General features: G+C 39.6%; 1 protein-coding gene across 2 annotated transcripts in view; it reads right to left on the reverse strand.

Annotated features, from left to right (window-relative positions):
• IBTK (inhibitor of Bruton tyrosine kinase) overlaps positions 1–13,390 on the reverse strand; it is a 59,089-nt gene that overhangs the window by 16,648 nt on the left and 29,051 nt on the right. For both annotated transcript variants that reach the window (XM_060236493.1, XM_060236486.1), the window contains exons 17-21: positions 12,837–12,938; positions 12,118–12,235; positions 10,559–10,619; positions 5,122–5,249; positions 4,441–4,553 (exon numbers count right to left, since the gene is read on the reverse strand). In XM_060236493.1, the coding sequence (XP_060092476.1) occupies positions 4,441–4,553; positions 5,122–5,249; positions 10,559–10,619; positions 12,118–12,235; positions 12,837–12,938 (522 nt within the window). The remainder of the gene's footprint in view (positions 1–4,440; positions 4,554–5,121; positions 5,250–10,558; positions 10,620–12,117; positions 12,236–12,836; positions 12,939–13,390) is intronic.

Here is a 13,390-nt window from a genome sequence, read left to right on the forward strand (position 1 = left end):
AGAGTTGGCCCTGGTTACTACTTGTACAGAAGACTACCAAGGAAGACCAAAGTTGCTACATAGAGGCAGGGAATGGTGAACCGCCTTTGTATGGTTCCTCCATACAGTACTTTTCTCCCTTTCTCAAAATTAAGGGTGTGCATTTGGTTTACCTGAGCTGAAAAAATTATTGACTGGTATTTTCAAGCTGAATGCAGATCAGAGATCTATATTCAACTAATATAGCTGACTCCTCTCCCAAAAAAAGCCTCTCTCATTTTGCTTTTATTCAAGTGCATTTAACTATACCGAGAAGGCATTTAAAGAAATTGCAGTCTCTTTAAATGCCTTCTCCTCCAAGCCCGATTGCCACAGCAGTACAACCCAGCAAGTCTTGCTGCCATGCTTAGAGAAGGCAACAGGCATTTAATCTCTTTCAATGCCTACCCCTCCAAGCCCCACTACTGCAACTCGGCTAGTGAATTCAGAAGTCCATACTGATATTGGGTTCGGAGATATCAGAAAGTACCAATATTTTTCAGGTTTAATATACCTGAACACACCCCCCCCCAAAAAAAATAGCTTTTTCCCCATTCTTCTAGTCACAATACAAGAACTTGTGGGCAGTAGGCTTGGAACAGATAAAAGGAAGTACTTCTTCACCCAAAGATTAATTAATACGTGGAATTCACTGCCACAGGAAGTGGCGGTGCTACAAGCATAGACAGCTTCAAGAGGGGACACATGAAGCAGAGGTTTATGTAGCCACAACATATATATGGAACATTATGTCTGGGTCAGCGATGCTCTAACTTCTTGGTGCATGGGTGGGCAACAGTGGGAGGGCTTCTGAAGCTCTGGCCCCACTGGTGGACCTCCTGATAGCATTTGGTCTTTGACCACTGTGTGACACAGGGTGTTGGACTGGATAGCCACTGACCTGATTCAATATGGCTTTTCTTATGCTCACCTTTGAACATCGCTTGCCTTGAAAAAACTACAGAGTCACAATGAGTCAGCTGTGACCTGACAAAAAAAGCAAACTCTACCCTTATATCAGTCTGAAGCTCACCCACTGTGAATCTGTACCTTCTGGGAAATGTCTGGGCAGGAAGCAGAGCCCTACTTTTTTCTCCTTTATACCCTAACCAGCTGCCATCCAGTCACCCAACCCATAACAGTAATAGGGCTTTACAAAGGAACTGGCCCCTTGAACTGCTGCCTATACGGAGGCTGGTATCAACACCGATATCAAATAGAGAACTAAGGAAAAACAGCCAGTACTTTCAGAACTATGATGAGATCTGTTGTTGCTAAACCAGCCATTATGGCTCTCTTTGCCACTGACCCTCTTAAGTCAACCCTGGACCCTCCTTCTAGGGCTAGAAGTCAGTGCATCCACCCTCAGTGTAAACACACTCATTTTGACCAGACTGCATTTATTTACTTCCAGCCAGGAGGATCAGAATGGAGAACTGCTACAGGGTCCAGGGGGCCAAGTTGTTCATATGAACATAACAAAAACATTGGAAAGATATTAAGAAGTTTAACAAATATAATTACAGTCATTTCTTCCTCCGATTTGACCCACAAACTGAAGGACTATGATCCTTAGATCCACAGGGTCTGCTCCAAGCATAGAAGGTAGCTTTCCTGAATCATATCTGAAGCAATCAGCTCTCTTTTTCTTTACACACCAGATTATTACATGTATTAATAACGATGAGAAAGAGTATTAACATTTCAAAGTATAACACTATGAATTATTATAGTCAAAATTAATATATCTCATTCTTTCCAGTGTTCCTATAGCCAGCTGCAGCTGTTGCTTCCTGAAGTTGTGTCCTTGCAAATAAAGGGTTGATGCTTTGAGCCAGCTTGTCTCTACTGAATAGACTTGAAAACTGGTGCCTAGTAAGTACTCTAACCTGGGAACCCAAAGCCAAAGGAGGATATTACACTGCAGAGTCACTGCCAGTTTGAATAGACCTGGGGTGTGGGGGGAGAAACTTGCGACGCCCAGGCATTTCATGTTTTCCCAGGCTCAAGAGTATTTTATATTTTTAGTTTCTGCTGTGATCCTTCTGTTTTTCTTGATGTTTTATTTTTAAAATTGCATTGCCAAATCCCACTGTTCCTCCACCTTTCAATTTAAAACAAAATATTGCGAGAGTTTTAAACATAGAATCACAGAGTTGGAAAGGACCTCCAGGGTCATCTAGTCTAACCCCCTGCACAATGCAGGAACTTCACAAGTACCTCCCTCTGCTCTCCTTCTCGTGATCTGCCTAAGTTATAGAATCATAGAGGGTCATGTTTGTATTTTAAGTTTAAAAAAACCAATACCTTTAATTGTGTTTCTCTGTTTCCTTTATAAAGTTTAAACCTCTGCAACCTGGCATTACATTTTGTGACATGCATGGCCTGGCCCCACAAAGTCCCATTTATGTTAGAGCCAGCCCTCTTTACAAATGAGTTCAACACCCCTGGCTTAGAAAATAACTAGTGACCCTCAAGTGACCTTTTGCCCAATTTTTTTAAACTTGTGGGATTCAGCTTGAGATAGACACATTCAAGTGCCATTTAGGTCAGTGGAAGATATTTAAATGTTGCATGAAATCAACAATCTTACAACACTTAACTCTAACTCCAATCTATTTTAACTGGTTCTTGGCTCCCTAAATTAAACCACAAGGTGAATGATATACCTTTCAGTAACCAGTCTATTAAGTTCAGTCCTTTACTAACCTTTCTAACCATGACACACATCCAGACAGAATGCAACAACCTTCACAAAAATAGTCACAGGTAATCATTAAGGGGCATAAGTCACTTTCACGGGCATTATGGAAACCTTTCTGACTTGGTTAGCATCTAGAGATTTTCACCCTGATATGCCTTCTGCACATGCAAGATTCTGACTTGAATCAGTTCCGCAGGGCTTGCAAAACCATCCTCTTTCAGCTTGCTTTTAAGATAGAACCTGGCTAAATTAAATTGACTTGTAGCCACCTAGCCATCTTATACACGACTGTGAACTGTAGCACCTTAACTATTACTTTTAATTCATAACAGCTGTTTTATCTATTTTAACTAATCTATAACGGTAACCTATTGTATTTTAATTTGCTTTTGTCTTGATTGTATTTTATTCAAAACATGGTTGTCCCATGTCTGTAAGCCGCCCTGAGCCTGCCTTTGGCGGGGGAGGGCGGGATACAAAAATAAATTTACTTTACTTCACTTACTTACTTTACTCTATTTTGTGTCAATCAGTGTTTGTTTGGTATGTTCCTACTTCCTTACCTGTTGGCTTAGCCAGACATGTCTTCAGACTGTCTACTCCTGCAATTTCGCATCGTGCTTTTGCAACTGCCGGGGAACGGGGGAAGCATCACTGGCAACTGCAACCTTACAGTCGCTTCATTGCATTCTACTTGTTTTACAGACCACTCCCATTATTGTTTATACTAAAGTAAACTTCATTTTATTCCAACTCAGAAGGAAACTGATGGAAACTTATGTGGTTGAATACCAATATGGATAATATGTTTCATTATTGCTGTACACCACACGTAGGATTATGTTTTAAAGTCTTGTTTGCTGACGTGAGTGGTAAAACCCTTTTTAAGTTGACCAATACATTGAGCTGTAATAAAGTGTTATGTTTTCAAAACCCCAATTTGTTCTATTTTTTCATAGGCCAAAATATCTGGCAGCTTGATGCACATAAACTCTGGCCTGTAATGGTTAGAGAGGGAGGAGTCAGCCACAAAGTGAGCCACATCTTGCCTTTTGCTCCAGTCTCCTATGCAAAGGCAGCAAAAAGCAGGAGGTGGATTTGATAGGGGTTTTAAAGTTCAACAGTGAAGCGGATTTTGACTGACTCCAGGAGGGGTAAGTCTTGCAACTTCCACTTTACCAGCCTGTTGGTTTTACATACAGTGCTCATAAGTGTAAATACACTTTTATACACAGCGTTAGTGCAAAATGCAGCATATTCTATTTGCCTCACAAGACAAGCAGAAAGTGACAATCCTGCAGCTATGGGGACAATCAGCAAGTCACCCTCTGGCCTGAAGAAATAACATCACACAGGACAACAAACACTGGAGCACACTGAGAACAAATGATCATAGACACGTGAGGATCAGACATCTACCACTAGTTCCATCAAATGAGGGCCAGATGAAACTCCATGATTAACCCAAAGGTGATAATGGAATCACATGAAGGGAAATGTTTCCATAAATTGGAGTGATCCATGAAAATGAACAGATTCATATGATACTAATAATGAGTGGGCATAGGTCTTATCCATATTCAAAGCCACATGCAGTAATTAATATGTAATGGATTTTTGTGACACGTCCATATGAGCAAATTATTTCTGCTACTTGCCAATTACTCAAAAAGTAACCTACAAATCACCTCTTTGAAGGAAGCTCAGTCCTCACTAACCTGTGGAGGGTGGACTCTGAATTATATCTGATAAATTATATCCTCCTGAGCTGTCCGACCGTCTTCGAGGCTTCTTTTTAGCTTTAGCTTTTGCTTTTTTGAGAAGAGCTTCCCTAATTTAAATACATAAAAATACACATTTAGATTTAACTCAGTTTAAGAATTAATAACCTCATACAGCACAGTAGCTTTTCTTACTGCATACTCCCAGAAAAATATCTTAACATCAGGATCGCCTAATTAAGGCTATGTCAGGATCACCTAATTAAGACTATATTAGGAACTCAAGGTTTCTTGCCACTTTAAGATTCTCCCAGAGCTCTATAACATATCTGCTTAAACCTGATCTTATTCACTTTTAAATGGAGCAGGTGAAATTCTCACTGGGCCTTTGTAACACACAGAAACAATGCAAAATAAAAACTTAGTTATAACTACTTGGAGAAAAATAGCTTATTAACAATGCAAAATAAAAACTTAGTTATAACTACTTGGAGAAAAATAGCTTATTAACTGAGAGAACTTGCAACACTTAGCTTTCTTAAGTATATTCATTTTTTGCTACCCAGCCATGCCACCCCATTCCAGATGTAGACTTGCTACTTAGAACCTAGTGAAAACGTGAAACAGGGTATAAAGAGATAAGAAAGCTGTATCAAAAGAGAAAAGGCTGAACCTTACTGAATAGCTTGCTCCGTACTTAGCTCTTCTTTCAGGAACACAAAGGTTTCTCCTTCCTCAGGCTCCAATGAACTGATATCAGGGCCATCTTGATACGGTGTAATTACTCTCCTGACCATAGCTGTAATCTACAACATCACAAATTCCTTTAAGTTGCATATTGGAGAAGACAAGCAGGTCCTGAACTAGTTTGGAAATTTAAAAGCTCGAGGGCATAATAGCCCTTCATGGTGAGTTGGTGTAATGGGTAGCAGAAGTTTTATATATTAATGTATCGAATACATGACTAGGCACTACTCTAAGGTTCAAACACATACCTTCAATTATTAAACAGCCAAAAATCTCTTCTTCAGTTGTATTTCTACCATTTTAACCTGCACTGTTTCCATTATTAAATAATATATTTATATTCTCTTTTGATCTGTAAAATCCCCAAGATGGCAAACATTACATTAAGTGAACAGAAGCAGTTAAAGTACAAACACAAGCAGAATGAACAAAGCATAACAACAAATAAACCTAGTTCGCATAGGCTCTTCTGAAAATTTCTGCCTCTACAGAGCACCAGAGCATCAACTGAGAAGGAATCAGGTAAATGCCCTTTACAAAGCTATAAATCAGATTTAAGGCAGTCCATAAAGGGTTTAAAGATTCCAAAACACAGTAGATCTCAGTCTCCTGAAAGGACAAAGATAGCTGGCCCTTTTATCTCCTCCTTCAAACACCTGTTACTCAAAAGCACCAGTTTTATTATTTAGGGCACAATAACTAACTACAATGGGAGGTTCTGCCATAGCTAAGCAAGGTTACCCTGGTTAGTACTTGGACCAGAGACCATAAAGGAAGTCCATGTTTGTGACACAGAGGCAAGCAATGACAGACCACATCTGAACATCTCTTGCCCTGAAAATCCAACAGGGTTGCCCTAAGTCAGCTGCAACTTGACAGCACTTTCCACCACCAAAAGGAATGAAAAAGGGTGAAAAGGCAAAAGAGCACACCACCCAGGTTGCCATTCCAAAGACACCAACCGCAAAAAAACAACAGAGAGAACATCAGGAGGTCCTGCAAACTTAACAAAGAGACATCTTGTATTAAGAATGAAGTGGTGGAGGAAATTAAAAAAATATTTTTAAATAATTTTAAAAATGAAAGCTACTTTGAGGATCTTACAGTTGAAAAGCAGGACATACATCAAATAAAAGGAGTGCATGAATCTGGCAAGTAAGCAAGGAAGCTAGGCCACAAGACTCTATTCTTCCCTTCATGTAGTTCCAGAAACCTTTAACTTGTAAGGCATTAAGACAAAGATCAGCCATGAAGCTAGAATGCCTAAAGGTGGTGAAGGAAGCAGAAGTAATGTAGATGAAATTTTCAGGGATCTGCTCCCTTCATGACTGCTCTTCTGCTGTCTGGAAGAAATAGGATCCCAGGGCAAAAGCTGGGTGGACAATCCTTGGAAGGGATCAGTTTGTGGGATGGAAAACAGATGATCTTCTCACACCAAGGCTACCCCCTGGAAGAATATTGGTGCTTAATCCTTAGGAACCCAAAGAGATGGGTCTGTGATAAGTGTTTTGATCCTGTGTTGTGCAGAGAGTTGGACTAGATGACCCTGGAGGTCCCTTACAACTCTGTGATTCTATGATAACTTGAATGCCTAGGAAGAAAGCTGTATGCATTACACAATGTACAAACATTGTTGAACAAATAGAATAAAGTTAGAGTCCAGTGACACTTTTAAGACCAACGAAGTTTTATTCAAAATGGAAGCTTTCATGTACCAAAAGCAAACTTCATCAGACAATAGTATGAAATGTAGAAATCTCTCTGACAGTACTACTCTTAAGAAAGGATATTGTTAATTTAACCCATATTTGAGAAGTATACATCCACTGTATTCTAATGCATTTTTTGTATTAGTATTTGAACAGAGTAGACTCCAGCTTTATTCTAGAGAACAATGCTGTTATTTTAACCCATGCTTTAGAGGAGACGAATGGAAATTGCAACAGACGCTAAATTTATTACTCAACACAATTAAGAAACCTAATGACATAGACATCAATTTCCAATTCTGACATGTTTATTGCCTTTGCTGTTTTTCCCTCTCAGTTGAACCCAGACTGAGAATTACCAGACCCAAACTTGTTATTCTTTTAATCTGTTAAAACATTTTCATTATTTTGCATACCAATTCACTGCTCATTATCTATATATGCAGGACTACTAATTTCATCTCATACTATTGTCTGATGAAGTGTGCTTTTAGCACACGAAAGGTTACATTTTAAACAAAACTTTGTCCAGGTGCCACTGGACTTCGACTTCATTGCTTCAGACCAACACAGCTGCCCACCTGGGTCTATCTACATTGCTGAACAAAACTATGCAGCTTCAGTAAGATTGCTCTTTCCCCAAGATGACTGGAATATAGCAAATGGGATGCCAATTTTTAAAAGGGGGTCCACAGAGACTAGTACGTTCTAATATATGTCCTGAGTAAACTGGTAAAAACTGTTTTTGACAATAGAATTGATAAGCAAACAGAGGAACAAACTCTGAGGAAGAATCACCATGGCTTCTGCAAAAGGAACAGAGCTCTGACTCAAAAAAACTTATATCCCCAAAAACTTGTTGGTCTCTAAAGTGCTATTAGACTTGAATCTAACTCTTCTACAAAGGGAAGTCAGCAACCTTTGGAGGTTCTCTGACAAGGTTAACAAAAAGCATGGACAATGTTGATCAGGGAGACATGATCAACAGCTTAGAAAAAGCTCTGATATCATTCCTCACCAAAGACTCCTGAACTCATTTACAATTATTATATCTCACCTTTCTGCCTACCAGGTGACAAGAGGATGCATCCTTTTGTTCATTAGAAACTGGTCAACAGAATGCAAATGGTAGGAGTGAATGGACACTTCTTGCAATGGAGGGAAGTAAAGAGAAATGCGGTTCCACAGAGCTTGATACTAGGACTACACTATTACCTAGACTGGGAATAAGCAGTGGTCAAGTTTGCTGAAAATAATTATTCCAGATGGTGAGACCAAAGCAGATTGCAAAGAGCTCCAAAAGATTATCTGCAAACTGGGGAGAGAGTGGCAAATGAGGCTCAATGGAAGTGTAAAGTGATACACAATGGGGCATAAAATCCACATTTCACATGTACACTAGTAAGGTCTGCTGACATTCACTGACCAAAAAGATCTTGGGATCATGGTAGATAACTGGAAGAAAGTATCAACAGTGAACACAAGCAGTGAAAGGCAAACTTGATACAAGGGATTATTAGAAAAACTGAAAACAAAATTGTCAGTATATGAGGCCACTGCAGAGCTCTATGGTGTAGCTACATTTGAAATGCTATTTGTATTTGTGGTTGCCATATCTCAAAACCGATATTGCAGAGGTGGACAATGTGCAGAAGCAGGAAATCAAAAAGTTACAAAGATCAAAGAAAGACTAAAGAGTGTTGGGCTGCTTAAATTAGCCAAAGACAACCAAAGGGAAGAGATGATAAAGTTACACACTGAATGGAGAACTTGGAGAGAGAACTTTTTCTCCCATTCCCCAGACCATCCAATAACATTTGATATACAGTAGATTCTGAACAAAATAAGCATTTCTTTACTAGATGAGCCACTGGTATCATACCTCATCTTATGTAGGAGTCCAGAGACTCATTGCCACTACTGAAAATATCCTAACCCTCAAGAAACTTCCACCCCAGTACTTTCAACCAAGAAGACACATAAAGGAAGAAGATTTTAATGTGGGAATAGGTAGGCCTTTAACTATCCTAAACCTAGACAATTTTAGAGCCTTAACGATTAAGACTAATACTTCAAACTGTGCCTAGAAACTAACTGGCAGCCAACACAAGTACTGGTCAGCTGACATAATACACTCCCGTGGCTCCTGTTAGCAATCTAACTGATGCATTCTTCAGTCTCTACTAAGTTTTGAGGAGAAAGGTGGACAATTATGTGATCAATACATGCAAATTCTGACTCAGCTGCACTTTCCACACATCTAAAAGGCATCCCACACAGATCTGTACAGTAGTTCAGCTGAGATGTAAATAAGGTAGGAACACTCTTTTGGCCACAAACTGCTACTCCAACATCTACATCAAGGTATACATCTAACAGCCCCTCCATTTTGCAGGCCTCAGTCTTATGGGAAGTATTACCTATTCCTGTGTCAGACATATTCCCAGATACTTTGCCTCCTCTGGATTAAGCTTTAGTATATTCACTTTCACCCAGTCCATCACTGGAAACCGACACAAATTCAGAATTTGTTACCTTTCTAGAATCTGGCTGAGAAAGACAGAGCTGGGGGATACCAGCACACTGATGATGCCATACCTGTATGATCCAGGCAACAACCACCAGGTGTTTCATATCTCCCATGTTATTCTTACTACATGGTGGAACCCTGAGAAACCCCACAGGCCAATCAGCATAAAACAGAGCAGCAGTCTGCCATCGCCACTTTCTGGAACCTGACATCTCAGCAAGGAACCTTCTGGAACCTAACATCTTAGTCCCAGAAGATGCCATGGTAATTGTCACTGAAAATCATTCAGAAGTCCAACAGAACTAACAGGGATATATCTCTCTTCATCTTTTGTCTGACAAAGGTCATCCACTGGGGTGATAAAAAAAGTCTCAGGTCAAAAGCTACAGCATTTTTTTTTTTTGCTACAGCATTTTAATGCCACCACCTAAATAAGCTATTTTTAAAGAGATTACAACTTAACTGAAACAACCCCTCCCCACCAAACGCAGCCTGCTGAATTTTCTTGCATAATGCATACAAATCAATAAAGTACACAGCATTTTGCTACATTATTACACTTATTCTAAAATGTATTTTCTATGACACTGATTAAATCATGAGACAGACCTCAGTGTTACATAATTAGCAAATTAGCTAGCAAAAAGTCATTCAAAAGAACCTAAAGCAAATCAAGGCATATGTTATAGATTCAATAAGCTATGCCCATGCTAACACCTATGAATAATTTTCAGTAACAATCTTATTTAATGCAACTAAGTTATTTTATTTATTATTATTTATTAATTTATATCCCGCCCTTCCCAACAAGTGGCTCAGGGCGGCTCACAGCATAGAATTCCACATAATAGCATTTAAACATAAAACAGTTAAAATTAATTAATACATTTAAAATTATAAAATATTTTAAATTATAAGACATTTAAACCATTTAAAACATTAGGGACAGCAACCTCTAATATAACTACACCTGGATTTCTTGTACCAGCTAGTCATAGGCCAGCCAGAAGAGGGTTGTCTTACAGGCCCTGCGGAACTGGGCAAGGTCCCGCAGGGCCCTCACCTCCTCCGGCAACTGGTTCCACCAGGAGGGGGCCGCCACAGTTTAATAATTAATGGTGCAGCTTACCATTTTTCTATAAGAGGCAGAAAGCTCCTTCAAAACATCATCACTCAAAACATCCAAAGCCCTAAAAAAACCCAACACATTAGTATTTATTAGTAATAGTAGATTTCTCCTTTCTGTCCTCACAAGGGCCACAAAGGTAGCTAACAATTTAAAACATACTTGTTAAAATCACATATTAAAACCATTAAAATACCCCCCCACCAACACACACATCATCAAAACAGTTAAAATGCATACAAAGGCATAAAACAACAATTAAAATACTGGTCAGGAAAGAGGATCACTGAGGGAATGCCAAACAAAACAAAAGCCTTCATTTGCTGGTGGAAGATCGGCAGCTGCTCCAAGAAGGCACTTTTATTCAGCTGCGCTCTAATATGCTGACATGGGATGCTACACCTTCCCATGATTCTCTCAACACATACAGTTAGAAAAACAGTAAAGCCACTGGATCTTTACAAGCAAACTAGAAATGATGATGCTGATGATACCAAAAGACACCATGTGGGGCAAGCCTGTTAGAAAGGAGAAGGAACTTGACAAACTAGAAGCTATTTACATATATGCAGCAGCATACAGAAAGCACAACAGGAGAATGGGTGGATTTGGAACAGAAAAGAATAATAAGGAAACTGAGAGGTGACTGATGAAAGGTAGGAACACAGTGCTAAGTGTTAAGACCATATGAGAAATGAATGTAGAAAAAACAGAAGTGTTTAGCACATACATTTAGTTACGTTGTAAAGATTTATCAGTGAATCTCCCCTCCCCCCCCCCCATGTGTCATTTCCTTACCGTTCTGAAAACAATCTCAGAAATTCTCCCACTCATACTGGAGGATACACAAAGCTGAATTTGGGGAAGTGTGAACCCACATAATAAAATGGAATATGCTGCTTTAAAAAAAGCTGTTTAGAATTTCATGCTAGCACTATTTAACTGAATGGATCTGAATGGATGTTTTAAGATTACTGAATGCTATCTTTGAACTGTATTGAAATTAGCACCTAATTGTTTTTATTTAATGCTTTAATTTAAACGTTTTGCTGTCGTTTTATTATGAAATTGTGAGTCGCCCTGAGCTTGCTTCAGCGAGGAGAGTGGGATATAAATCAAATAAACATAACCTATTAAAAGGAAAATCAAGTGAACACTGCCACATGCCTAGAGCTGGATTAGCATCTGAGACACCCAGGTTGGAATCTCTACCCTGCCATTGAAGCTCGGAGATGACACTCAGACTAACCTATTTCACTGTGCTGTTACAAGGACAGAATGGAAGGGAAAACAATGTTGTATGCTGCTTTGGCCCCTATCAAGGAGAAAAAGCAGTGTGTGAATGGATGGATGGATGAATGAATGAATGCATACAGTGTTGAATTTCTAAACCTTTTTTTTTTTTAATTAGAAGGACAAATGATAACTGAACTGTTCTGAGAAGACAGCTGCCAAGAAACTCTCAGACACCAATACACTGGAATCCTTCCAGATTCCTTCTGGATCACAGTTCAATTAAGACAGCCATTGTGCTCGCAGAGCCACCTTATTGCTTTCCTTACCTTGTTTCAAGTATGGCTGCCATATTTAACACAATGAACTGAAAGCAAGCCTGTTTCAATTGTTCAGCATTATACATTGCTGCAAACTCCAGAAGCTCAGCAGCATTCTTTAAAGTTACTGAAATTGAGAAGAACAGGTGAATTACTGACGACCCAGAAAGAATAGCATAACAGACAAAAGAAAAAGCAAACTTTTCCATAAGTCACTTGTTAATATTAATCTGCTTGTATGCATTTGAAAAATTCCAATATCCAAATCCCAGAGCACTGAAAAAGATTCTGGGGTGTGTTGACATAATAAAAGCCCTGCTGGATCAGATTAGCGGGTCATCCAGTCCAGCACTCCATCTCACAGCATGACCAGCAGGTTCCTTGTTCTAGGACAAACTCTCAGTTCATGCTGGATGATGAAGCAAGATTTCCTGTGCAAACCGCCCCTCCCCCCCCAAATGATAAGCACAACCTTGGAATTGTCCGAACATGTCCATGCCATGTTGTGAGGGAAGATGGGTAGTGGAAGACAATCTGCCTGCCACTACTGACCTTCTCACTGAGGAACCACTGATAAGGTTCCCTGGAACTCACTTTAAAGGCCACTGAATTCAGGCATTTAGCTTTAAGACTACACACGAAAATAATAAATGTTAAGATCTCACAGGGTTATAAAACAATAGGCAAAGGTAAATAAATACAACATTCTGAAACAAGATACAACTCACGTTTTTCTGTAATGGCCACCTCACAGATTTCTTTCAGCCGTAACATGAGGAGTTGCTCTGCTACCGCAAGGACACCACAGATAAATTCCACATTCTGAGATTCTATAAATGATTTGGAAATTTGCATCCTGAATGAGTTTCCTACTTGTAATGGTTTTGGGGGGTTTTTTGTATTCTTGTATTGTGTGTGTGCACATGTGTGCATCTGGAAGAAAATCATGTCGACCTCTGGTGACTAGCCCCTGCTGGGGGGCCTGGAAGATATTCAGGGAGGTGCCTGAATGGATCTGCCCCCACCTCTCGACTGGGTATTTCAATGACAGTCTCCCATCCAAGTGCTGACCACAGTCAACCCTGCTTAGCTTCCAAGTTCTGACGAGACTGAGCTTGCCTGGGCGAACCAGGGCCCAACTTATAATATTTAGTGTCCACCTTAGCCTCCACCACTTTCTAACATTAGAAAGTAACATAAAAGTAGCATCAAACAGGAAGCCTGCCTCTCTGCAAAGAGAAGGAAGATGATGGTGTACTAAAACATTACTCTTGCATGGATT

The sequence above is a fragment of the Heteronotia binoei genome, chromosome 1 (genome assembly GCF_032191835.1).
Source record: "Heteronotia binoei isolate CCM8104 ecotype False Entrance Well chromosome 1, APGP_CSIRO_Hbin_v1, whole genome shotgun sequence".
NCBI lineage: Eukaryota > Metazoa > Chordata > Lepidosauria > Squamata > Gekkonidae > Heteronotia > Heteronotia binoei.